Below are 24,469 nucleotides of genomic sequence, written 5' to 3'. Positions count from 1 at the left end.
GCTGATCAGATACTGAGTGTGGAGCGGAGCAACCCGGACTCCTTAGTTATTGTCCTTGGTGACTTTAATAAAGGTAACCTCAGTCATGATCTTCCTAAATACAGACAGTTTATTAAATGCCCGACCAGAGAGGATAACATTCTGGATCACTGTTACACCACCATCAGGGATGCTTATCATGCTGTCCCCCGTGCTGCACTGGGCCAATCCGACCACGTCATGGTCCACCTGATTCCTGCTTACAGACAGAAACTAAAGCTCTGCAAACCTGTGGTGAGGAAATCAAAGAATTGGACCAGTGAGGCTGTGGAGGATCTTCAGGCGTGTTTGGGTTCTACTGACTGGGACGTCTTCAGGGCTGCTACCAATAGTCTGGATGAGTTCACAGAGGCTGTGACATCATACATCAGCTTCTGTGAGGACTGCTGTATTCCAACACGAACCAGGGTGAATTACAATAATGACAAACCCTGGTTCACTGGCAAACTCAGGAGACTTAGGTTGGACAAGGAAGAGGCCTTCAGGAGCGGAGATAAATGCAGATTCAAAGATGCAAAATACAAGTTTAGCAAGGCGGTGAAAGAGGGTAAACGACTGTACTCTGAGAAGCTGCAAAACCATCTTTCTGCCAACGACTCTGCCTCTGTCTGGAAAGGGCTTAGGCAGATAACAAACTACAAGCCTAAAGCCCCCCACTCCATGAACGACCGACAGTTAGCCAACGACCTGAACAACTTCTACTGTCGTTTCGACAGACAAAGGGACAGTCATGCATCCACCCCCCACAACACCACCCAACAGATCACCTCCACCTCCTCAGTGACAACTCTTTCCATAAAAGAGAGAGATGTAAACAAAATCTTCAAAAAACAGAACCCCCTGAAAGCTGCTGGACCAGATTCTGTCACTCCATCCACTTTGAAGCTCTGTGCTGACCAGCTGTCTCCAAATTTCACAGACATTTTTAACACCTCACTGGCGATATGTCACGTGCCAGCCTGCTTTAAATCCTCCACCATCATCCCTGTCCCCAAGAAGCCAAGGACCACAGGACTTAATGACTTTAGACCCGTCGCCCTGACCTCTGTGGTCATGAAGTCCTTTGAGCGTCTTGTGCTGTCACACCTGAAAGAAATCACGGACCCCCTCCTGGACCCCTTTCAATTTGCCTACAGAACCAACAGGTCTGTAGATGACGCTGTCAACCTGGCCCTTCACCACATTCTCCAGCACCTGGACTCCGCAGGAACCTATGCCAGGATCCTGTTTGTGGACTTCAGCTCGGCCTTCAACAAAATCATCCCAGCTCTGCTCCAGGAGAAGCTCTCTCAGCTGAATGTGCCTGACTCCACCTGCAGGTGGATCACAGACTTCCTGTCGGACAGGAAGCAGCACGTAAAGCTGGGAACACAGTTCTCTGACTCACAGCTCATCAGCACTGGTTCCCCCCAGGGCTGTGTTCTTTCTCCTCTGCTCTTCTCCCTGTACACCAACAGCTGCACCTCCAGTCATCAGTCTGTCAAGCTCCTGAAGTTCGCAGACGACACCACTCTCATCGGACTGATCTCCGATGGTGACGAGTCCGCCTACAGGTGGGAGGCTGACCATCTGGTGACCTGGTGCAGGGAGAACAACTTGGAGCTCAACGCTCTAAAAATAGTGGAGATGGTTGTGGACTTCAGAAAGAGCGCAGCCCCTGCTACCCCCATCACCCTCTGTGACTCCACCATTGACACTGTGGAGTCTTTCCGCTTCCTGGGAACTATCATCTCCCAGGACCTAAAGTGGGAGCTGAACATCGACTCCCTCACCAAGAAAGCCCAGCAGAGGATGTACTTCCTGCGGCAGCTGAAGAAATTCAACCTGCCCAGGACAATGATGGTGCAGTTCTACTCCTCCATCATTGAGTCCATCCTCACTTCCTCCATCACCATCTGGTACGCTGGTGCCACCGCTAAGGACAAGAGCAGACTGCAGAGTGTCATCCGGTCTGCAGAGAAGGTGATTGGCTGCAACCTCCCATCTCTCCAGGAGCTGCACGCCTCCAGGACTCTGAGGCGTGCAGGGAAGATTGTGGCTGATCCCTCGCACCCCAGTCACAAACTATTTCAGTCACTACCCTCTGGCAGGAGGCTGCGGTCCATCAGGACCAGAACCAAAAACAGTTTTTTCCCATCTGCTATCGGCCTTATCAACAAGGCCAAGACCCGCCCGTGACACTGGACAATGTTTCTCTCCCCCATTCAGGATTTCTGCGTTACATTAACACACAGTCTACTGTTTCTATATAGCTTCTGTATATATATATATATTTATATATATTCTATCTTATTTTGTTATTTTGTTTTGTTTTGTTTTTTTTTTTTGTCTGCACCAACAACACCAAGTCAAATTCCTTGTAAGTGCAAACCTACTTGGCAATAAACTTGATTCTGATTCTGATTCTGATAGGGATGGGAATCGAAAACCGGTTCCTGTTCAGAACCGGTTCCGTATTTTCCGATTCCATGGCATCGTTTGGCAGCTCTCTGAACAATTCTTTTTTCGATTCCTGCAGCACCAGAGCCTAAAGCGCCGGCTCTGGGGAGCACGACTTACGTCACGTTTTTACGTAAGTTACGTAAGTTACGCAAGTTACGCACGTTGGAAGAACTATTCGAGGAGGAAGACAACGAGCTGCGGTCACTTTGTGAATCAAAGCCCCGTCTTTCCTTAGCCCAGAGGGTAGATCAGGAAATCCAGCTCTATAAAAGCTTGCCCTCCATCCCCTGCAGGGATAGCGCCACACTGTGGTGGTGGAACAAGCAAGATACGCCGCCCTTGCTATCTGGACTGGCTGAAAACTACCTCTGTGTGCAGGCTTCCTCCACCCCATCTGAGAGGGTGTTCTCCACGGCTGGAGACACCATAAGACCTGAAAGATCCCGTATCCTTCCAGAAAAGCAGATATGCTCATCTTTCTGCAAAATAACTGTTAATTTTCCCTACTACTGTTTTATAATTAGTATTTTTTGTTATTTAAAATAGGTTATTATCCCATCATTTGTTATTAGACATTGTTGGTTATTAAGTTTGTTCTTGTATTCATTTTTCATTTAAACACGGATGTTACTCCAGTTTCACATTTCCTGTGGACATCTTGATCTTGTTGATTTTGTAAGATTGTGCAATAGTTAAGTAAACAAAGTTGATGCTGATAATCAAACTGTTTGTTCTCCTTTTTCCCCCAATTTGGAATCGAAAAAAGAATCGATAAAGAATCGAATCGTTTCATAGAATCGAAAAGGGAATCGGAATCGTGAAAATCTTTTCAATTCCCAACCCTAGATTCTGATTCTGATTTCGTCGCCTATTTTTGCTTTGGCACCACAGCGCCACTTACAGGCCTGACATACATTTAGCAGCGTTTTCATGCATTCGTGTGGACGATCACATTTATTTTACGTCTCCATCTTTACGACAAACGTTCTGGAAAATATTAGCGTTTCGTGTTCGTTTTGACTTTGTGTGGACAGGGCCTAAGTGTGCTTTATTCTTATTATTTATACTAATTATTTCGTCCCTCCTAATCCCTCTTACCAGTGCTCCACCATGTTTATGAAATGTAAACAGAGTTCTTTCATCTTGTTGGATCAGACGGGACTGGCACTGTGTTGATGTCCGTGTGTGGCGCTCGTAAACTAGCAGGTCGGCCTGGGTCTGATGTTTCCTCTGTATGCAGATTGGTGCCAAGTCATTTGACGCAGGTCGACTCGGGTCAGTGAGCCGTTCCCATGCCACTTAGGAGCTGATTGTTCCCGGTTTTAAACAGGTGTTTGGCCAGTGTGAAAGGGGCTCTACTAAAGACTTTCAAGAGCAAGACCTAAAGCCTGACTCCTGTGTCCTTCTCTTAAAATATGCTTAGAGGTGAAAGAAGCCCACATCCTCACTGGGTCCACTCATTCCTGCCTCTGGTGGAAATAGTCCTTCTGACAGCTGTTCCCTTTTCTCCTGGACTCTGTTACCTCATGGTCGACTCTGTTAGCAGCATGACTTTACTCAGTAGGTTATTTTAAGTGGGTATTGCCTATATCTCACTTTAATATGAATATTACTTGAATCTACCAGCCAGTGTTGGTGATGCTGCTGACGAACATGAAATTAGAACTCTGTTTTTTTTATAACGGCATGAACAGTTCAATGAAAACTGTTTTATCACAGGTTGATGTACGCTATATTGTAGAGTTGATATGTGGAGGGAGCCCAGCATTAGGGTAAATAGGCCTTCCAAACCCAGAAACAAATCTTAAGAAATAGAACTGTAAGCACACAAAAAGCCTGGTTGGCCATTAGAAGCAGCATTTTAATGCAATAAAAAAAGTATCTATTGATTATTTAGACAGGAACAGATGATCTAGAGGAAGTTTTTTTTTTTTTTTTTTTTTTTTAATGATCCACCTTTTGCACCGTCTTCTACAGGTGCCATCATAATTCCGTCAAATAAAACAAGCTTCCTGCATTAGGTTTAGATGTTAGCGTTAGCTATGTTGGAAGTCTATGAATAATGAAGTAGACGACTGTAAGGTTGTTATTGAGGCAGCAGCTGACCTGATGGCTTCCTGACATCCATTATGGCAGAATCATAATTTTTTGTCATTGTTTCTCATGTTTAGTGTAAGAAAGATAAATGGGCATTAAAGCTGAGTTTTACCGTTTAGTTTTATTTAAACTGAGAGAATATTTTTATTGAGTTAATGTTTACGTCTAAATCATGGCCGGGATTTTTAAGATCATTTTCCTCCCCACACAAAAGTTTTAAAGCCTAAAAGGATAAAATGCTCTGATTCAGCCTTCCTGTAATCTGTTTGAACTGTAGCTCTCTTTCAAAGATAGATGCGTCATAGAAATGTGAACTTTCCTTTAAGCAGCTTCTTACATCTACCTAAATCATGATTAGTATTACTATTGATTATATTTACGTTCTGTAAGGTCCCCCTTCCAAAATGACATTTTGCATCTTTGAAGCAAACATCCCTGTTTTTCCTCTGACCTCATTTCTAGAGTCACTCACTGATGCTGAAACTAGCTGGTGCTCGGCAACAACCTCTGCCCTGTTGTTTTATTGGCTTTGTGCAATGCTTGCCTTCAGGCATGGTGCATTCACTTATCAGAAGACAAATGGATTTGTTTTTATGTTTTCAACTGTCCACTCATCCATTAGAGTTGATTTACCTAAAAGTCACTGTTTCCGAATCCCAGACAATTATGTGCGGCTTTTAAAAAGTGAAACACTAAAAATTTTGTCCAAATTTGGCACTTGGACTAGAATTTGATTGATACAATTATTTTTTTAAGGCTGCTACCAATTATAATGAAATCAGTCTAACCGATCCCGAAACCGAATCGATACGTTTTTGCCGATTATTTTGCCAGGGCTGATTCTTGAAGCAGATAAATCCTTTTCTTCATTTATTTACATAATATAAATAGCAGAATGAAAAAAAATGCTAATCAAAGTCCCCATTTAAATAAAGAAACACAAATGAAACAAAAAATGAACAATAGTTGGCAAATGAAGGAAGGAGAAATGCATAAGCTTCACATGATCTCAAGGCATGGGTGCAGAATGCCCTAATGAATTTGGTAATGTACGCCAGATTGGAAGGTACTGATACAAGGAAGACAAAAGATACTTCTATTAACCGGAAATATCAGCTTATATATTGTTCAGTTTACAATTTGGGGGGAAAAAAACAACCTTGTTATGTTTGTTCTTTTGTCTATCAAAGACTTTGAATTAAGCAGTTTTAGTAGGACCTGGATGGAGCACTTTTAGGATATTTTTTCTTAACTTTCAATAAAATCAATCAATCAATAAGATGACCAATATGGAAGCTCTACCTTAAATTGAATTTTAAATCTGTATTCAGGTTTGTTTTAATGGTGCTGCAGCAGTGAATGGGTACACAGGCAACTGCAAATTGTTAGTATAGTTCCTTATAAAGCAGTGGAAACAGAGCAGTAAGTCGGAGCCATTTGGGTTAGCTGTGTCCATTTCTGCATTTCTCTTTCTAATACTGAACTTCTGACAGACATCCGCACTGCTGCAGGGCTTTATAAAACTTCTTATTAGTTTCCTTTTTGAGCCGCCATCGTGCCATCTGCGGCCGCTGGTAGAAATCTCCCCTCCGTTTGCATTTTTTATTTTGCCGAGTGCAGAACACGAGGTGCTCTCCCTGCAGAGAGGCTGCTCAGTCTGAGTGGCCGTGTATCTGTGGTTTGTTATGAACTGTTTTGTCTGCTCTGCTTTCCCAGGGTGCATTAAATCAGACAGGGAGCACAGGCCAGTTACTTCTGTCTGAAGAGAGGCCATTAAACTTGGAGGCTTACCTCACCGCTCGAGAGTGCTATCAGAATGACTCTGAATATTTGCTCCTGCAGGCTTTATTGGAAAAGGAACAAGAGACGTTAAGAAAGGCTTAAGTGATTTCCATTGTAGACACAATAAATCTTTCTTTTGTTAGATATAGTTTCATCTGCAATGATTTCATTGCACACTTTAACATATTCATATTTTCAAGAATGGAGGAACTCTTTAATATCCGCCAAGAGGATTATACAACACTGCAATAAGATATGAATAAAAACCCAAAATAATCTAACTAGTTGTTGAGTTTCCTGTTTTTGTCTTTCTTTGTCTCCAGTCCTTCACCCCGCCTCCAACCAGCTGGTCCAGAGCATGAACGACGGGGTCCGTCTGCCGTTCAACAGACACAGTCGGCCTCCTAACATTCCCTCTCCTCCTCCGCTCATTCCAACCAACAAGCCCACAGACAAGCCCTCCTTCATCCACGGAGGCTCCATCTCCCAGGTAAGGCCCTCAGCTCTCTCCGTGGAGCCGCAGTGCTGTAACAGACTTCACGTGGGCAGTTTAAATACAGTTAAAGCTGTTTGTTTACTTCAGTATGACACACTCCTCTCTTTAAAATCTCATTTTATTCATGCATTTCTTCTTTCTAGGGTTAGGGCTGTAATTGATACCGCACTTATACAATATTCTCATTAAATGAGTTTTCTTGGTTAGTTTTTTTTTTTTTTTTTTACCATGTGAGATGGTGTTGACGCCATAAAGATTATCGGTATCACTTGACACCACTTTATTGTTCTCATAACCGCTGTGACCTGAACATGAGATGAACTCTTTGTCCGCTTTCTTTTCCAGGGAACTCCTGGCACATATTTGCCCTCGCATGCCATCTATGGGCCAGAGGGGACTAAGAGCTCTGTGGGCTCCATCTCTCTGGGGCTGCCTCGGCAGATGGATCCCAACAAGCCCGGTAGGTCCAAAGATCATCACATGATTACCCAAAAATATCAGCATTAAAACCCAAGTTAGTATAAAAACAGAAGCGTGCCTCATCAGACAGAGACCAGAAGAGAAGATGGCTTTTAGTTCTGAAGAGAATAAGGATCACTATGCGCTTTTTGGCTTTGGGGCTGATTTGGAAGCTGCAGTATAAGCTTACTGTTGTTATATTTCAAATCTGTGGCATTTCCTCTCCAGCAGTCTGTGGGAAAAACATTTTAATCTGGGATTACATCAAGAACATTAACCAGTGCGCATGTCCTAAAAAGTCCAAGAAAAGTTAAAATACTTTTATATTATTTTATTGTCTGGATAAGAATTAAAAGCATTGATATAATGTGGAAAATATTTTTTTTTTAACTGTGGAGGAAGATAAAATTTTTCTAAAAGGTCCATAACTTAATCATACCTTGTTTTTCCATCTACTCTCGAATGTACACACATTAATCATTTTAGTCTCTAAAGACAACTTTGATGTTAGGTAGAATTGGATCAGTGATTCCTAGATGAGGTTTCAAAAAGCTCAGATTGATCCAGGTTAGCCTATATGGGCAAACATTTCAGATATCCCTGTATCATAAATCTGATGCCATATTTAACATTTTCCTGTGGTACCAGCCAGCATGACCCAGCTAATATTGTTCTCATGGTTATATAAACTGTGAAAAAGCATCAAAAAACTTTGAAAAAGAAAAAAACAAGAACTCAGCACTGACAAGATAGTAAAAGGGCTTTTGTTAGTTAAGCACTTAGTTACATCTATCATCAGAAACAGTGTTTTATCGTAACTCTTCTCCTTTGCCACTCAACCTGGTTCTGCAGGTTCCTCCATCCAGGACAGCAGAGGCAACCCATCAAAGGTTGGCGAGGGCCTTGCTTTCAGAGGATCCATCACTCAGGTAATAAACTACTTTAAAAATGTTGTTTTTGTTTCTATTCACCTAACATTGTTTTGCTCTCCAATGAAACAGGGCACTCCGGCCCTGTCCCAGCCTAGCATAGCTGCTGACCTCCTGAAAGGCACAATCACAAAGCTGGTTACAGAGGACCTGGGCAGCCCAGATAAGGCCAGGGGAGAGCAGCTGGCTAAAGTTATTTATGAAGGAAAAAGTGGCCACATCCTCTCCTACGATGGTATGTCACTTTGTTATCATTTAAACACATGATAGCTGTATTTCTTTACCACCCATTGAGGCCTGATGTTTTCGTGTCCAATAGGTATAAAGAACCCCAGGGAAAACACAAGAAGCCCCAGAACGGGTCATGAGCTGAAACGCAGCCATGACATGATGGAGGGACCTATAGGAAGAGCACATCATGGCAGAGAGGGGGCTCCATTTGAGGGTACTGCAATAATCCTTTTATCAAACACATTTTCACATTTCACTGCAATGCATTTTGGAGGCTTTTATGTGAAGGGTTAACGTGGTACCGCATAAAAGCAAAGTTAAAGTAAAGCTATCTATGTTCATTACATTTTCTTTGCAAATAAATTTCTTATCAGTGTGGTTATCAGGTCCATTAATGTTAGGCCACTAAAAAGAAACTAGTCCAACCAACAGGATGGTCATCAGACATCCACAGCTCAGATAGATGGATCAGAAACCTCAGCAAAGCAAAAGTAGAACAAATATTTAAAGTCGTAGGGAAGTCGTATTTAAATGTCAAAGCATTCAGGCTTAAACATGTATATAAATGTACTCTTTATCAGACGATATTGTCCCAAAATTTAGAAAATTACTATTTAAAAAAAAAAATCCTGTCTTAAAATCTGTTTTTTTTTTCGTTATCTTATGCAGGCCAGTTAGTTATACGTCAGCTTGAACACCTAAATTCGGCCAATCATATATCAACGGTCATCTGTCAATCTTAATTTTTTCGGTCATAGGATTTTGATTCATATGTTGCAGCTAATATACGCAACGGTTGAAATAAGAAATAAGAATCATTATTTACTTAACCATTGAGCTACATCATAGTGTTCACAGGGATGGACGTCTGTGTCTTCGGCAGGCGTAGAGCTAACAGAACTGGCAGCGTTATGAGACAAGGGCTCAAACATGTACGGCTGTAAGCCTTCTACACCAAAACAAGCTTCTGCTGCCCTGGCGTCTTCTTCCATAACAACTTTGTCCCCGCTTTCCTCCTCTAAATAAAAAATGTATGACGGAGGAGACTCATCCACGACATTCGACACAAAACTCTGTGTTTCTGCTGTCCATAGTGTTCCTTGACAGTGTCGTTGCTAGGTCACCAATGTGATGCTACTTGGTCCCAATGGAATTTCCCATTGGGAACCTACTAGCACTAAGTTGCTAACTGGTTAGCAAAATGCTTCTGAGACACCGGCCACAACCAAGCATGCTTGCGAACCTCCCGCCACAATATTCTTGACCCCTTGATAAACGACCAATCACATTCACTTTATTCACTGGTGTAAAGTCGTGCAACACTCGGGAGAATTCGGGAGAACGGTTGGAATGGCCGTTTCCCTTGGACTTTAAATCATATAAAACTTCACCATAACGGTAAACCATGGTGATCATAGAGTGATGGGTTTAGCACTGAAACAGTCAGATTAATTGTTATTTATCACAATTAATCAGCATCTAATTTAGTAATCCATCAATAGTTAACTGGTGTATAGAGACTTTTAAACATGTTTTTAGCTGAAAGAGCAGCAATTATACAAAAAATATATAAAAATTTCGCGTTTATCTTAGTTTAAGAAAAAAAAAAAGAAAATGTTTTGGTCTGTTATTAGTCTGACTCGGTCACCACTCGGGAGAATTCGAAAATGCAACGGTTGGAACAGCCACTTCTCTACGACTTTAAAGATGAAGCGAAGATATGAAATATATGTTAAAATACTCACTAAGCGAAGAGATTAAAAAATTAAACTCAAAGGGTTATAAAAATTAGATGTTTTTAAGTGAGTAAAAACAAGAAACAAGGGGTCGACTAAAACCCTGAGTTCATGTTGGAGTTCATGGGGACTCTTTACCCCCACACTGCTCCCCGGGTGCAGCATAATGGCAGCCCACTGTTCCCAAAGGGGGGAATGGGTTAAATGCTGAGAGTTCATTTTGTTGCTCTTTACTTGTGACAGCGTAATGACAATAAAATACTGAAAAAAAACAGGAAAACTAGCCGTTCATATTGTGATGATCCCCACAGGAAAATACGGCAGTGGTTGCTTCTTTTCATGAACAGAGCTGGTCAGAGATGATGGGGAGAAACAGGGCAAATAACCAAAGCAGAAGCCAGGAGCCGAGGTGGAAACCAGGTTTCACTAATACAGAGTTTATCCATTTTACTTGCTCTCCACTCCCCTTTCAGGCTCCTGACCACATCTTCCAAAGCAACCCCACATGATCTAAGCAGGGCTGGGCGATATGACCTCAAATCAATATCACGATAAATTGGACAGTTTTACCTTGATGAATATAAATTATTTTTATTTATTGAATAAAGCACATTACATATTAGTTTCTATTAAATATTAAAGTCTTGCACCCATTCAGCTTTAAACATTTAACAGTGTCTCATTGAACAGGAGAAAAATGTTACCTCTCTTGCAAATGTTGTTGCGCAAAGCTAATGGAGCCTTTTGCACATCTTAGAACTCAACAGCGTGGTTGTGCTGTAGGGGTGGAGGTTGGATGTGTTTCTTTGGGTACTCCTTACAGTTTTCAGACAAACCTTGCATTTCATGATTTTGCTCAACATCTATGGCGTAATTTTGGTGCCACTGAACTTGCCGTGCAGTGAGAACAATGTGCATCGTTTAAACTCACACACCCTGGCTCAAAACTGGTCTGCCGCTCGCTCAACTCTGACAACGCGCTCTTCACTTCTCTGCGCACTCAGCTTCATCTCTGCTCTCACTCGGCTACACAGGATTAAATGATGTAGTTTCATTTACAGCTGTGTTACACGCTTCTTCAATGGGCTCATCCGCCATTTCTCTTTGTTTACGCTTCTGACTGGATCGGCGGAGTCACGTGATAACACACATGTCACCGCGTCTTAAAGGGAAAGGAAATACCAGCCATCCTCGGACACAGGACAAAAACGGCAGAATTAATTTTATTATTTTTCCGACATGGGGATATTGTCGCCGGTTATCGTAGTGAATCACGGTAACGATAAAAAATCCGGTTTATCGCCCAGCCCTAGATCTAAGGATGCCTGGTCTTCTCCTTTTCTACACATCCGATAACATCCTCTTGTTGAATATCAAAGCCCTCGGTGAATTTCCATCTAGATTACGCCTGGTCTTGGAATGATTATAAAATATAAAAGATCTTAACATTTTTCTCACAAGTCTGTTGGTTATTTTCACAAAGAGGAATTATGAAGAATTTTAGTCTCTAGAAAAGCAAAGTTGGTGAATAAAGTCCACAGGCTGCAACTAGAGTGGAAGGTGGTTCTGCAAAGCAGCAGCTTGGAGGCTGTTTAGAGATTTACTCCGCACTATTCAGATTATTTGTAAAGAAATATTTAAATCTGTTTCATTTTACTTTTGCTTTGCAATTTTGTCCTAGCTGCTTCACATAGTATCCTAATGAAGTAATTTGGGGCTTAAGGCTGCTAGTTTAGGAGCATCTGAGAGTACCATAAATGTATTTTCTAATTTTTAATGAGTAATTCTTTGTTCACAGGCTTGATTAGCAGAGCTCTACCAAGAGAAGGGCATCATGGAGACTCCAAGGAAAGACCTCTGATCCCTGGATCCATAATGCAAGGTGGAGAGCCGTAAATCTGGCAAACATTTGAAGTTTCTTGCATCAGGAATGAATCAAGGCTGAAGTTTTTGGTGTTTTTTTTCCTTATTTTTTAAAACCTTTTTCCAGGGACGCCGAGAACTACTGCTGACGTTTATGAGGATGCTGTGAAATACAAGCGGATAAAAACAGAAAGCCCACCTATCCCGACGTTTGAAGAGGTTATTGGCAAAGGCAAGCCGTACGAAGGAGTCAACACGATCAAAGAGAGGGGACGCTCCATTCATGAAATCCCCAGACAGGACCAACCTGGACAGGACTTGTGCAAAACTCCTGAACTGCCAGACAGGAGGGTGATAGAGGGCACAAGCTCTCAGGTTTGTGGAAAACATTAAGTCAGTTTACAAATCAAATCCATTGAAATGTAAAAAAACTCGGATGATATTCTGATTTATTGAGATGTGGCTGTAACGCAATGAACCAGCACATTTCTTATCGTTGGATTCGTTCTCTTTAACGCTGTGTCCTCTCCTCGGCAGAATTACTCCATGAGCCAGCCCACCATCAAACACAATGTCAAGTCCCTGATCACCAGCCCCAGCAAGCTTCCCCACAGCATGCCTCAGCTGGAGGCCATGGAGCGAGCCAAGTACGAAGAGAGCAAGGCGGTGCGGCATTCTGTGGTCAACAGCACTGCCTCCGTCCTGCGCTCCACCCACCAGGAGGCCAGCAAATCCCAGCACAGCCCCAGTATGTATGAAGACAACAGCGCTCGACGGACCCCCGTCAACTACAGCACCAACCCTGTTTCCAGAGGATCCCCTCTGCTGGTCCGGACCTCTGAAGGTAAGTTCTGCAATCGTTAAATGGTGCAACGGATTGTTAATTTGGTGCTTTCTCTGCGAGGATATGGTGTTAGATCGTTCTATCAACTCATTGAGTCTGTTTCTCCATGAAGGGGGCATGAGCGCTTCCAAATCTGCTGGGCATGACAGAAAGAGCGCCATGACCCCGACGCAGAGGGACAGCATCCCATCCAAGTCCCCCGTGTCAGTAGGCGACCCTGTCGCCTCCCACAGCCCTTTTGACCCCCACCACCGGCCTGTGGTTCCTGGAGAGGTGTATCAAACCCACCTGCCCCCACACCTGGACCCTACGCTGGCCTTCCGCCACAGAGGGCTGGATCCTGGTACGGTGTTTAATGATTTGATATTTTTTTCCACTTCAGCTATAAATAAAGCAGGTCTTTAAATGTGAGCAAACTGATGAAAGCAGATCAGGTGGTGTAATTCATAGTCATCAAGTATACCAGATCTCTTTCAGCGATTTACGTCAGCGATGGAGCCTTCTCTTCATATTCATTGTTTCGTTTTTGTTCTTCTGCAGCAGCGTTCATGTTCTCCAGGCAGCCCTCACCGACAGGCTACCACAACTACCCGCTGTACACTGTGGAAAACACGCGGCAGACCATCTTCAATGATTATATCACCTCGCAGCAGATGCAAGTCATCCCTCGGCCTGACATGGCCAGAGGACTGTCACCACGGGAACAAACTGTTGCCATCCCGTATACCCCTCGAGGTACGTTTCCCGGCAGACTAGTAGTATGCAAACTGTGTGCTTGTGAAGTAGTGGCTACCTTTTGCAGACGCCCAGAAGCAAATGACCTTTATAAGTGTCCTAATTCAGCTGATTTGCTCATTCAGTCGGGGCTGCAACTCATTTGGCTTCTTACTCTTTCATTGAATCGGAAGTAGAACTCAAAAAATCTCCATCTGCTGAGTGGTTGCCTCTATGCCGCTCCGTGCAGCCCTGTTGCTTTCTAATCAAAGTGTATTTGGGATGAAGGTGATGGGTGACAGCTCAGTGTTTACATAGTTTCAGAAATTGATGGATCGGTTCTTGTTGTTCACCGTTGGCCCTTTGCTTCTGTCTGTAAAAAGGGAATATTGATCTAAACCAGATGCCTCCAACTATCCTGTTGCCTCACCCTGGGGGAACAGGTACTCCCACTTTGGAACGCAGCGCCTACTTCTCTGGAGCTCAGCCCCCTTTCCCTCCTAGGGCTTTCAACCCAACCTCCATATCGCCAGGTGAGGACCCCTCCCTATTCCAAACCTACACCCTGTCTTCCCTTGTTTCTACTGCCACAAACACTCAGGGCGAGTCTCATCTGCTCAGAAAGCTCAGGGGTCACACTGGGAACGAATTCATATGAAGAAGTTTCTGTCTAAACGGTTCAGGAAGAATGAAATTACACTCTAGTTCTGGTTTCACAGTTTTAAGATTTCTGCCTGCATTTGTTTAATTTCTTAACTTTTAAGTCTGAATACTGGCTTTCTAACTCATAACTGCTTTAAAGGGCATCAGCAGCAGATTTGCAAAAAATACCTAACTGTCTGGAAACAGTCATAATCTTTTGCATGTGTCCAAATTTGCAGATTTCTCTCTCACTGCATGCAGGTGTGCAGCAACTGTGTTTTTCTAAATTATAACAATGCAGGAGCGCTCATCTTTCTGCTGCGGTGGGGTTGCAGCTCTGAGTGCAGCGGTTTCCTATATTTCCAGAGCATCACACAGTTGGAACTATTGATGATGCTGAAGGAAACTGATACAGGATTTTTCTTTAACTTCTTTCTTTTAAAACGGCATCTTAGATTGTGTTGTTGTTTTGTATTCATTTTCTGGACCCACCTGTTGGTGCAGTTAAAGCTGCAGGTCTCTTGTTGGATGTTTCACTCACCTTTACACATCAGAAAAAGTTCATCCAGTCCTCTTTGAAGAATAGCTCAGCCTCAGGGTTGGATGGGGAGCATCTGTAAAAATCTGCTCTTAGATAATGCCTGAGACTCATGAATAGATTTAGATCTGTACTTTGACTAGGCCATTTTAACATTAGCTTGATCAGAACTATTCCATTTTGAATGTGGCTATATATTGACAGTCGTACTCCTGCTGGAGGTTGAATCTCATCCAGGATCTCTCTGTATTAAGCTTCCCTCTTCCTCCCAGCCTCCATGTTGCTGTTGAACATAATCCAACATTTTATTTAGGGATATCAGGAAAAAGAGAAATGATGACATATTCAGACTTTGACAACTTTCATTGTCGTTTTGTATACACAGTGTATACAAAAGGTAATTTCGTTTATATAGCTTTCCGACAGCAAATGAGCAGCAGCTTAGCGGTGAAAAAGAACATTTCCATTCATAAAGTGCAGCAGTGATCAAATATAAACAGTGTAAGAGAGACTTGGTGGGAAAAGGGCATTTATTTGGACGTACAGCGCAGTGCAATGAATATATATGGTGCAAAAATGCAGTATTCAGATGGTACCCTGTTTAACAGCGTAGTGTTGGTCGGAAAAATCCACACCCTTCTCTTTTTTCACTGTTTTGTTTTATTGGCCAAGCTCATCATAAGTAACAATATCCAAGGAGTTAGAGGTCATGTTGGTCTGAAGTTTGAAGTTTTGTGTCTATGTTGTCCCTGTTTTCTTCAGGCCACCAAGCCCACCTTGCTGCTAGTGCAGAGAGAGAGCGGGTGAGAGAGCAACAGGAGAAGGACCTGGAAAAGCAACAGAGGGAGAGGGAACAGGACATGAGAGAACGAGAGCGGGAAAGGGACCGCACCAATGAATACATGCGTGGAGGTGAGCCGTCGTCCAGCCGTGGCTCTGTTTGTCATCTCTGGAGGAAAGCTGCAAAGTTCATCTTTCCGCTTTATTAAGGTGCCCCAGAGCAGCCGGGCCGGCCGGGGAGTCGAGGTTATCTGCACTCCCCCTCTCCATCCCTCAGGACTCAGGAAGTCGTCGTTCAGCAGCGGCCAAGCATCTTCCAGGGGAAGAGTGTCATCACCTCTCTAATGTAGGTTCAGAACAGATCTTACCAGCTCCATCATGAACTCACTTTAAACCTGTCAATTTTTCATGAGTTTTCTTTTAAAGCTTTTTCCTGAAGTGGAAGCATCTTTAATGAACCGCTGGAAAAATACTCTCATTTGCCTTTAGACCCCATCCGCCTGTGGCAACATCAGCGTCACCGAGCAGCTCACGCTTCAGCACTGCGGCTGATGCCCTGGCCGCACTCGTGGACGCCGCGGCCTCCGCTCCTCAGATGGACGTCAGCAAGGTTAAGGAGAGCAAACATGAGCGGGATGACAACATGTCTCCTTCCCCTGCTTCGCGGCGGGGGCCAACCCACTCTGAACAGCAGCAGCAGGAAGCAGAAAGGCGATCCCTGAACTCTCCCTATAACACCATGTCTCTGCCCGGAGGAAAGCCCCATCCTGCTTACGCCGAGAGCCCTGGGGCGGGGGGTAAGGAGAAAGGTCCTCAGACAAAGTCCCGTATTGAAGAGGAGCTTCGGACTCACGGAAAGACGACTATCACAGCCGCCAACTTTATCGATGTCATCATCACACGGCAGATAGCCTCGGACAAAGAGTCAAGGGAACGAGGCTCCCAGAGCTCCGACTCTTCCAGCAGCCGTGAGTGTCTCTGAAATTTAAATTTAAATGGTGAATCAGCATCTGAAGAACAGATATGATCTCCTCTAAAGGAGCCTGGTCACATACGTCAATTAAAAACCAGCAATAACCTTAACTTCATTTGAAAGCAAACCTTAAAGACAGACTTTTGCTCTGACAGTGTTTACTTTGTCCTTTCTGAACCTGAAAATGTGGAATCAGCAGGCATAAACTTTGCTGTGCACCATCGCCATCTGCTGGCCAACTTCCTCGCATGTTTGTCAACTGGTAAAGCTGTAGCTCCAGCTTTAAATGAACACCAGCATTCATATTGGATTCATGTCTGTTATCCTTCTTGGTGTTTGATATTTGCATTTTTCATATATAATCTCAGAGTTCTCTTTTTCTTTTTTTCATACCTCCGCTTGAGGTTTCTTTGCTTCATTACTTGTTTTCTCATGTTGTGCATAGGCTATGCTGTACCTCAGGTCTTGTTGCAGTAAATAAAGAAAAGCTGCTATTTTACTAACAAATAAAAGGAAACAAGGTGAAGTGATTAACAGTAACTCAGTTAGCCGACAAGGTGCCATAATTTAATTAGAAGTAGAAGTGACTAGGCTCCCTTCCTTCTATCTTTGTGTGAAACTTTACCCTTGTGTTTGTACTTTCTATTGCAGTGTCATCGAATCGCTATGATAACACTGCTGGAGGAGCCATTGAGGTCATAAGTCCTGCTAGCTCTCCAGTTCAGCCCCAGCAAGACAAAGCGGAAGACGCACAACAGCAAGCAGCAGGTGGGATGACAATAAACTGTTTTTAATTTGATCATAAAACATGTCTCCACCAGCTGTGTGGGATAATCAGCTGGGGAAGTTATAGAGCTCACGAGCAGACTGCTAAAGACCGGGCATCCTGATGTCGGACTGCTCGGTCAGCAGTCTGCACCGTGTTATTTGAGCCGCCTCCCAGCAAATGTAGAGCAGCTACTTATAGCCTGAAGCATGAACTGCACCCTTTGCAGTTCATCACCTCTCACTTCAACGTCATGATGTTAACGAGACGTTCGTGTCCCTGCTCGACCTTGCAGTTGGCATGCGGACCTACGAGATGGGCCGATACCGGCAGCCTGTAGAGCCCCCGCAGCCCCCCTCCTCCCAGGCAGACGGCTACTCGCAGGTCCCCAAAACACACAGAGTCATGACCTTGGCTGACCACATTTCGGTAAGAGATTAAATTATTTGTAGCGCAAGAATATATAATGAAGATATTCAAATGTATGAAAGATTTTAGCTTTATTTTTGGGGTAAATTTAAAGTCAAAAGTTTTGTTTCCACTTAGCATAAAGGTTTTATATCTTTTTATTTACATTTAAAATGTCTTCTCAAGGTACTTTACCAGACAAACATGTCCAATTAAAATACTTAAATAATTTGGTAATGAGATCGTTGCCTAGAATAAAGGTACAATGACTGTAAACAGGCCATTTGCTGAAAAATAACGGCAGTAAATAAGACAAAAATCTGCAAATATAAACTAGAAACATTTATTAGCTTAGAATATATACAATTAAATGTATATATAGTGTATATTATGTACATGTACCGATTTTTTAACATGTTTTGCCATTTGTAGTTAATTTGGAATGCAAAATAATGTTCTTTTTTCAATATACCAAATATTTATTTATAAATTTACTAAAATATCTCCTTTTAGACTAATTGGAAAACATATCAATAGTTTAATGGAGTCCTACAATAATCATAGGTGCAGGCCCTAAAAAACAGTCTGAATGTTGGTAAATGGGTCATATTTATATTTTCAGCTGATTGATGGTAACAAAATAACTCTTAGTGTTACCATTACATTAGACATTGAAACATAGTGAACTTCAATGCCAAACCTAAATCAGACCTAAACTGCTTTTCTGTCCCTCTGCTCACCTGGTTCATTCCTGTGACATCAGTCTTAAACTGGCAGCTATACGTACAGGAAGTGAGGCAGCACCTCCTCCTTTCACTCCTCGATCACAGTAATGAAAAATAATAGAAATGCACGAGCTGACAGTTTTAAACTTATCAGAACTTTTCAGAGTTTAATTCAACCAAAATGTTAAAGAAGACAATCTGTAAAGATGGAAATCATACAGATTATTTATTCGTTTTCCCAGTTTTACCCCTAATTCTAACCTGTTTTTTTTTTTTTTTTGTCTGTCTTTGGAACACAGCATATAATTACCCAAGACTTTGCCAGGAATCAAGACCCCCCAGTCTCCTCTTCAGCTCCCTCCACATTCCAGAGCTCCATCCCACCGGTGTCGTCTTCAAGTCGGGTCAAAGCCCCCAGCCGCTACAGTCCTGAGAACCAGGCTCCGCACCACCAGAGACCCTCCAGCAGGGTTTCTCCAGAAAACGCCTCGGATAAGTCGAGGGCCAGGTATTCCATTATTAAAGTAAAATACAGGAGACATTTATACTCCTCAAATATGGCTTGAATTATTATTTTTCCTTCAGGCCCGGTAAGTCTCCAGAGCGAGGAGGCAGGCAGATGGAGAACTACGAACCCATCTCTCCTCCGCAGGGGTACCAGGGCATGGACAAACAGGAGGCTGGAGGGCCTCCATCCCAGAGGCGAGACACGGACAGCTCTGAGATCAGGTATGCAGTTTAAAGGCCGCCTCTAGCAAGACATTTATAGCCTTCATTTTAAACACAAATGAGAAAACTTTTAGAGATCCTGGCTGATTCTGGACAAAGTCAGAAATGTTCTTAAAAATCATTGTGTTAACTGAAGCTTAGAATGTACATTTAAAGAATCAGTCTTTATACATTTGATGGAACCAACTTGTAAAGTAGATTTCCTGTAGGATAGTTTCCTCCACCTGTAGCTTAAACCGTGTAGTCAGAAAGGCCTGCTGCCTCAGCCGCTCTCTGTCTGTCCTTTGTGCTCTCCAAGGACTGACTCACGGTCCCCCGGAAGCGCCAGCTACCTGCCTTCTTTCTTCACCAAGCTGGAGAGCACCTCACCGATGGTGAAATCCAAAAAGCAGGAAATCTTTCGGAAGTTGAACTCCACCTCTGGTGTTGGGGATTCTGAAGCTGGTAAGTGGGTCTGCTCTTAACTTTTCTTTAACCTCATCTTTCCCTCCAACTCTTCTCACTCACAGCACGTCTCACACTATCCGCTCTTCTTTTCCATTTCTTCCTAAACACTTTTTCATGGCATTGCAGGAAATGCTCAGCCCGGCACAGAGATTTTCAATCTACCTGCTGTTACCACCTCCGGTAGGCACAAAAAAATGGCCAAAGATGAGATACTTAACCTTTCATTGCAGTTTCTTCTCTTACTGCTGATATGTTGTTTGTAAACTGCAGGCAGCATCAACCCAAGAAGTCAGTCTTTTAATGACCCGGCCAGCAACCTGGGCCTGGAGGACATTATCCGCAAGGCTTTGATGGGCAGCTTGGAGGGGGGGCAGGAGGAGCATCAGGGAGGAGGAGGAGCCGTTGTCACAGGCAACGCGTCCAGCACAGGCAGCGACAGCCGACTGGAGTCCAGCGCGTCTCCCAGTATGGGTAGGTCCAACACAAGAGAAACTAAGACCCTGAGTTCAGATGTGGCCACATTTACTATGTGAAATATTAAAATCAAAGTATGCTGCCTTATTGAGACCTAATATCCCAAGGAAAGCGTGTAAATCCAGCTTTTAATCTAAGCACATTTATTTAAAATTTATGAATTCTTAAAGATGACAAAGTGGGCAGAAAAAAAAACAATAATGGTCAAATTTAGGATTCAAAATGTCTTCCTGGTTAAGAAATAATGTTTTCTAAGTAATCTTTATTAATGTTTTGTCTTTTTATTATTCAGGGAAGGGTTTCTGTGTGAGTGAACTTACAGATGAGCGAGAACATCACATTTTACTAGTAAAAAGTATTTTTTTCAGTGCTAAGTTGTTTGGTTGGGGCTATGGATTATGTTTAGGATTAAAGTGATATTTAAAAATTACAAAACACTAAACCCTAGCAGGTTGCTGCTTCTAACACGTATTGCGGCAACAGTAGCCACTAGGGGTGTAAATCACACCCATCATGGCGATTCGATTCAATATCGATTTCCTGACCCAACGATTCGATTATTTTCGATACTCAAAAATACACCACGATATGATTCAATTCGATTAATTGATTACTTTTTTTTATTTTATTTTTTTAAAGACCTTACAGGCTAAACAAAGTTTCCAGTTTGAAATAAATCAATGAAAGCTTTAATATCGTTATGCTTTTTTTTTTTTTTTTTAGAAACAACAGCAAATAACAGAAGTAGAAAAGTTGCATCAAAAAATACTGCACATAATCATTGCAATGAGTTCAATGAAATACCTCGGCTCCAGACGTCCCGCCCCCTCCACAGACGCTCCGCTGCACCTCTCCCAGATTGTAGTTGACCGCAAACAGTGCAGCAGACAGGAGGCCGGCTTGTTTTGTTTTTATGACCGAAATTGTGGAAAACAACTCATGAAGTTTGACCCGCTAGAAGAGCGAGGTGCACGAGAATGCTGGGACCCTTTTTCCACCTGGATCTCCGCTCTTTTTGGCCCTCATGTCCCTCCGTCGTCGGACTAAACTCGCCCCCACTTCCTCTCCGCCGCGGCCGTATCTAGACCCACAGCGTGTAGTTCAGACCACGCTTCAATACTGAGCATAATTTAAAAGAATCTGTGTTAAGCTTACTGCAACACACTGCTGTAAGAGTATAACCAGGAAGCGAGGTAGAAGGGCAAAATAGGTTTAGCGCCACCGCAGTACGGGAGGGAGAATTACGCCCAGGAGCAAATGGATAAAAATAGACCGGAGGAAAAAAAACAAAAAAACATGAATCGATTCTCTTGCGGACGTGTCGATGCATCGGATCGTCGGCTGTTGGATCGATGCATTGATACAAAACGATTATTATTTACACCCCTAGTAGCCACTGTGTGTCAGAGAGCCTCAACAACGTAGATTTAACCATGTGATCTGAAGTGAAGCAAAATCTGTAAAAGCTGGTAGCTAGTGTGACAAAAATAAACTAAAAATAAAATGTGACCTTCAATAAACTGAAACCTACAATTCTGTCCCAGCAGGATTGGTATATGTTTACAGCATCTATTGTTATGATTTCCATGGTAACGAGTTACACTGTCTAATTAAACTGAATGGAAAAACTTAGTTTTATGCTAATTGAGGCAGTACAGTTAATTCACTTGTCAAGAAGTAACACGGTAACTTCAGCTTCCCTTTTAAAATCTTTCACCTTCATTAGCTCCTACCTGGAGAAGGCTGGCCCGAAGTTTAACTTCTTTTTTTCTGTTATGGCTTTGTTTTCATTGTCTTAAGTTTTCTTTTCCGATAGCTTGGAGATGGTGAGACCGTTTTTTTGTGCTGCTGCTGTATTTGCACGGTCCTTCATTGTGCTGCAGTAGTTCAGACTTAATTGTTTGGTTAGCGTCTCATAATGATCTTTACCACATCTCAGTCACCCTGAACTTCCAGCAGGAGGAAACGTGTTGTTATTCCACAGGTTCGCACTATTTTATCCCTCGCAGGCGTCCGTACTTTAAAGATGGCGGACTGTCATGGCGCTTCATAAGTGGGTGACTAGCCTTATGTAAAATTATTTGCTAATGAAAATGCATCTGATTATTAGTAAAGATAATAATACACCAATAATATAAAGTATTTTAAATGCAGTCGCCGATTACGAGCAGTAACAACAGATATTGATACACAATGTGTGGATTCAGTTTAGGCTGACGTCATAGTAGATTTAAGAATTAGTTGCAGTCAATAAAAGGTCCTCGGTAACAACCTAAAAAGCGATTTTTGTGCGTGTTGTCCTACAGCTGTGGAAACAGAGCTGCATTTAAGGATTTGTTTTTAACATCTTTAATAATAATTCCCCCACCCCTCTGTCTCTGATTTGTACATGGCTGCTGGTGTGACTCCACAGGGAAACAGAAGCAGAGCAAAGCAAACAGTCGGAAATCCAAGTCACCTAACCTGGGTCAGGCCTACCCTGGAGGGGAGCGTCCCTCGTCAGTGTCCTCCGTCCATTCTGAGGGGGATTATCACAGACAGACCCAGCCTCAGTGGACCTGGGACGAACGGCCCTCGTCCACCGGTGAGCTGCTCGTTCATTGGACCCCTGTGAAAAAAAGACTGTGATAGTTTTTCATTCTTCTTCTCTCTTCTTCACTAAAGGTCCGATGCAGTTTCATTACAGCCCGCTGACCATGCGGATGATGAACACACCACCCACGTCCATGGCCTCGCCCTCCATACAGAGCCAGCAGCAGCAGCAGCCCCCAGCAGGCGGGCAGCAGAGAGTGTGGCAGCCTCTGCTGTCAGAGCAGTACGAGACCCTGTCTGACAGTGACGACTGAACCAGAACCTGGCTGAAAGCCCAGATACAAGGGGAACTGCCCACACTCAGGCGGCTCTGCCCACACCCCTCTCCCAGAACTAACCTCACTCTTTTTGCGAGTGAGGAGCGGATAGGGTGGCGTCATGTTTTTTTTTTTTTTTGGTTTTGGTGCTACAGCGCCGCCTGGCTGTTAGCTCGGAGCAGCAAGCAACAGGCAGGGCTCTCCGGAGCAAGACTTGGATTTTGCTCCGGGAGCTCTAACCAAGTCTGTTGGAGAAGTTCACATAGTCGGAAGGGGGACGACGAACGGCGCAGTCAAGCTGAAGAAGTTCTTTCATGTGTAAAAAGAAGCATAAGAAGCTATTTCTGAATTTTGTCTGATTCTGTAAAGATATACCCTGTCGAGAACATTTGTAAATAGTGACCTTTTTGCAGTGTTTTTCTTAACTCGATTGTTTCTTATTTCGACGTCGCTTTTAAATCGATCCACTTTAAATTGGAAGAGCTGTGGTGTAATCTTTTAATAACACAGCTGCTCTCCTAAAACCCCGGCCCAACCGGCCCGCGGCCTCCCACATGAACAATATCACCTGCTGAAATCTTTCTTTACCGTTGCTTCGCGGAGACCGGACCTGTGGTTAAAACATCACCCTCTGCCCATCACGGCTGGCGCCGCCCCGGCCTGAAAGGTGCAGACAAAAACCCTGCAGCAGCGCTAATGCACGGACCGTACAATAAACAGACAGCGGAGGGATCTTCTCACCCCGCTGTGACGGAGAAACAACATCACAACAAGCTGAGAACACTTGCGTCATAGCAGAACGGTGACGAGTCTGAAATAAGCTTGCTGGAGACGATATGGTTATGACTACTCCTGGACCCTGTCTGAATGATGAAAGTGAGCCAATGTGGTTTTTATTTTTCTTGTTTTTATTTTCTTTATTTCAATAGAGCAGACAACACAGCGTGTTACATTACTGCAGTTTAACTTTCCAAGCTGTCCAGAATAGATCTTGCTTAAAAAAAAACAAAAAAAACCCACGTTGTTGAAATGTGATTTTGTTTTGTTTTTTCTTTTCTTTCCTGAGGGATGATTTTCACCACGCCTTGTGAGTTAAGAGAGAAGGCAGCTTTAAAAACTTTTTTTTTTTCCTCAGATATGCGTTGGTTGTATTTGGATTAGTTTCTCTATAGTCCCTCTTTTTTTGTGTCCTGTCTGTAACAATCTGAGCTGTGTAAAAATGTCTTTTCGTTACACAAAACGCAGAATCTAACCAAACGTAAAGAATGCTCTGCACCATTGTTGCACTTTTTTTGTTTGCTTTGTGGCTTTGGACAACAGAAAGCATACTACCTGCTGTGTAACTTAATCAACCTCCAGCCCAGGATTTATACTAAGATGTGCTTTAACTTCTCCCCACCACTCAATCAAAACCTTGCAGCTGATCTTCCTCTTTCTTTGACTGCTGGTACATAATATATTTTGGTGTTAACACCTGCATCAGTTACTGTTTTAAGTGCATGGTAC

At 43.1% G+C, this 24,469-nt stretch overlaps 1 protein-coding gene across 4 annotated transcripts in view; it reads left to right on the top strand.

The window, feature by feature from the left end:
• The window catches only part of ncor1 (nuclear receptor corepressor 1), a 90,558-nt gene extending 66,967 nt beyond the window's left edge, over nucleotides 1-23,591 (top strand). For 2 of the 4 annotated variants that reach the window (XM_038297607.1, XM_038297606.1), the window contains 23 exons: nucleotides 6,684-6,850; nucleotides 7,202-7,316; nucleotides 8,168-8,244; nucleotides 8,317-8,479; nucleotides 8,564-8,689; nucleotides 12,010-12,093; nucleotides 12,202-12,449; nucleotides 12,612-12,918; nucleotides 13,031-13,261; nucleotides 13,459-13,653; nucleotides 14,016-14,165; nucleotides 15,575-15,724; nucleotides 15,803-15,938; nucleotides 16,082-16,560; nucleotides 17,217-17,333; nucleotides 17,627-17,760; nucleotides 18,764-18,972; nucleotides 19,050-19,193; nucleotides 19,492-19,637; nucleotides 19,767-19,820; nucleotides 19,911-20,111; nucleotides 22,528-22,698; nucleotides 22,779-23,591. In XM_038297607.1, the coding sequence (XP_038153535.1) occupies nucleotides 6,684-6,850; nucleotides 7,202-7,316; nucleotides 8,168-8,244; nucleotides 8,317-8,479; nucleotides 8,564-8,689; nucleotides 12,010-12,093; nucleotides 12,202-12,449; nucleotides 12,612-12,918; nucleotides 13,031-13,261; nucleotides 13,459-13,653; nucleotides 14,016-14,165; nucleotides 15,575-15,724; nucleotides 15,803-15,938; nucleotides 16,082-16,560; nucleotides 17,217-17,333; nucleotides 17,627-17,760; nucleotides 18,764-18,972; nucleotides 19,050-19,193; nucleotides 19,492-19,637; nucleotides 19,767-19,820; nucleotides 19,911-20,111; nucleotides 22,528-22,698; nucleotides 22,779-22,960 (3,986 nt within the window). In that variant the 3' untranslated portion in view covers nucleotides 22,961-23,591. The remainder of the gene's footprint in view (nucleotides 1-6,683; nucleotides 6,851-7,201; nucleotides 7,317-8,167; nucleotides 8,245-8,316; nucleotides 8,480-8,563; nucleotides 8,690-12,009; nucleotides 12,094-12,201; nucleotides 12,450-12,611; nucleotides 12,919-13,030; nucleotides 13,262-13,458; nucleotides 13,654-14,015; nucleotides 14,166-15,574; nucleotides 15,725-15,802; nucleotides 15,939-16,081; nucleotides 16,561-17,216; nucleotides 17,334-17,626; nucleotides 17,761-18,763; nucleotides 18,973-19,049; nucleotides 19,194-19,491; nucleotides 19,638-19,766; nucleotides 19,821-19,910; nucleotides 20,112-22,527; nucleotides 22,699-22,778) is intronic. The other 2 variants (XM_038297608.1, XM_038297609.1) reach the window with 2 other exon arrangements.
• The last annotated feature ends 878 nt before the right edge of the window (nucleotides 23,592-24,469 follow it).

This window comes from Cyprinodon tularosa, unplaced genomic scaffold (genome assembly GCF_016077235.1).
Source record: "Cyprinodon tularosa strain WSP-4 unplaced genomic scaffold, ASM1607723v1 ctg392, whole genome shotgun sequence".
NCBI lineage: Eukaryota > Metazoa > Chordata > Actinopteri > Cyprinodontiformes > Cyprinodontidae > Cyprinodon > Cyprinodon tularosa.
This window is presented reverse-complemented; position numbering and strand designations above follow the sequence as displayed.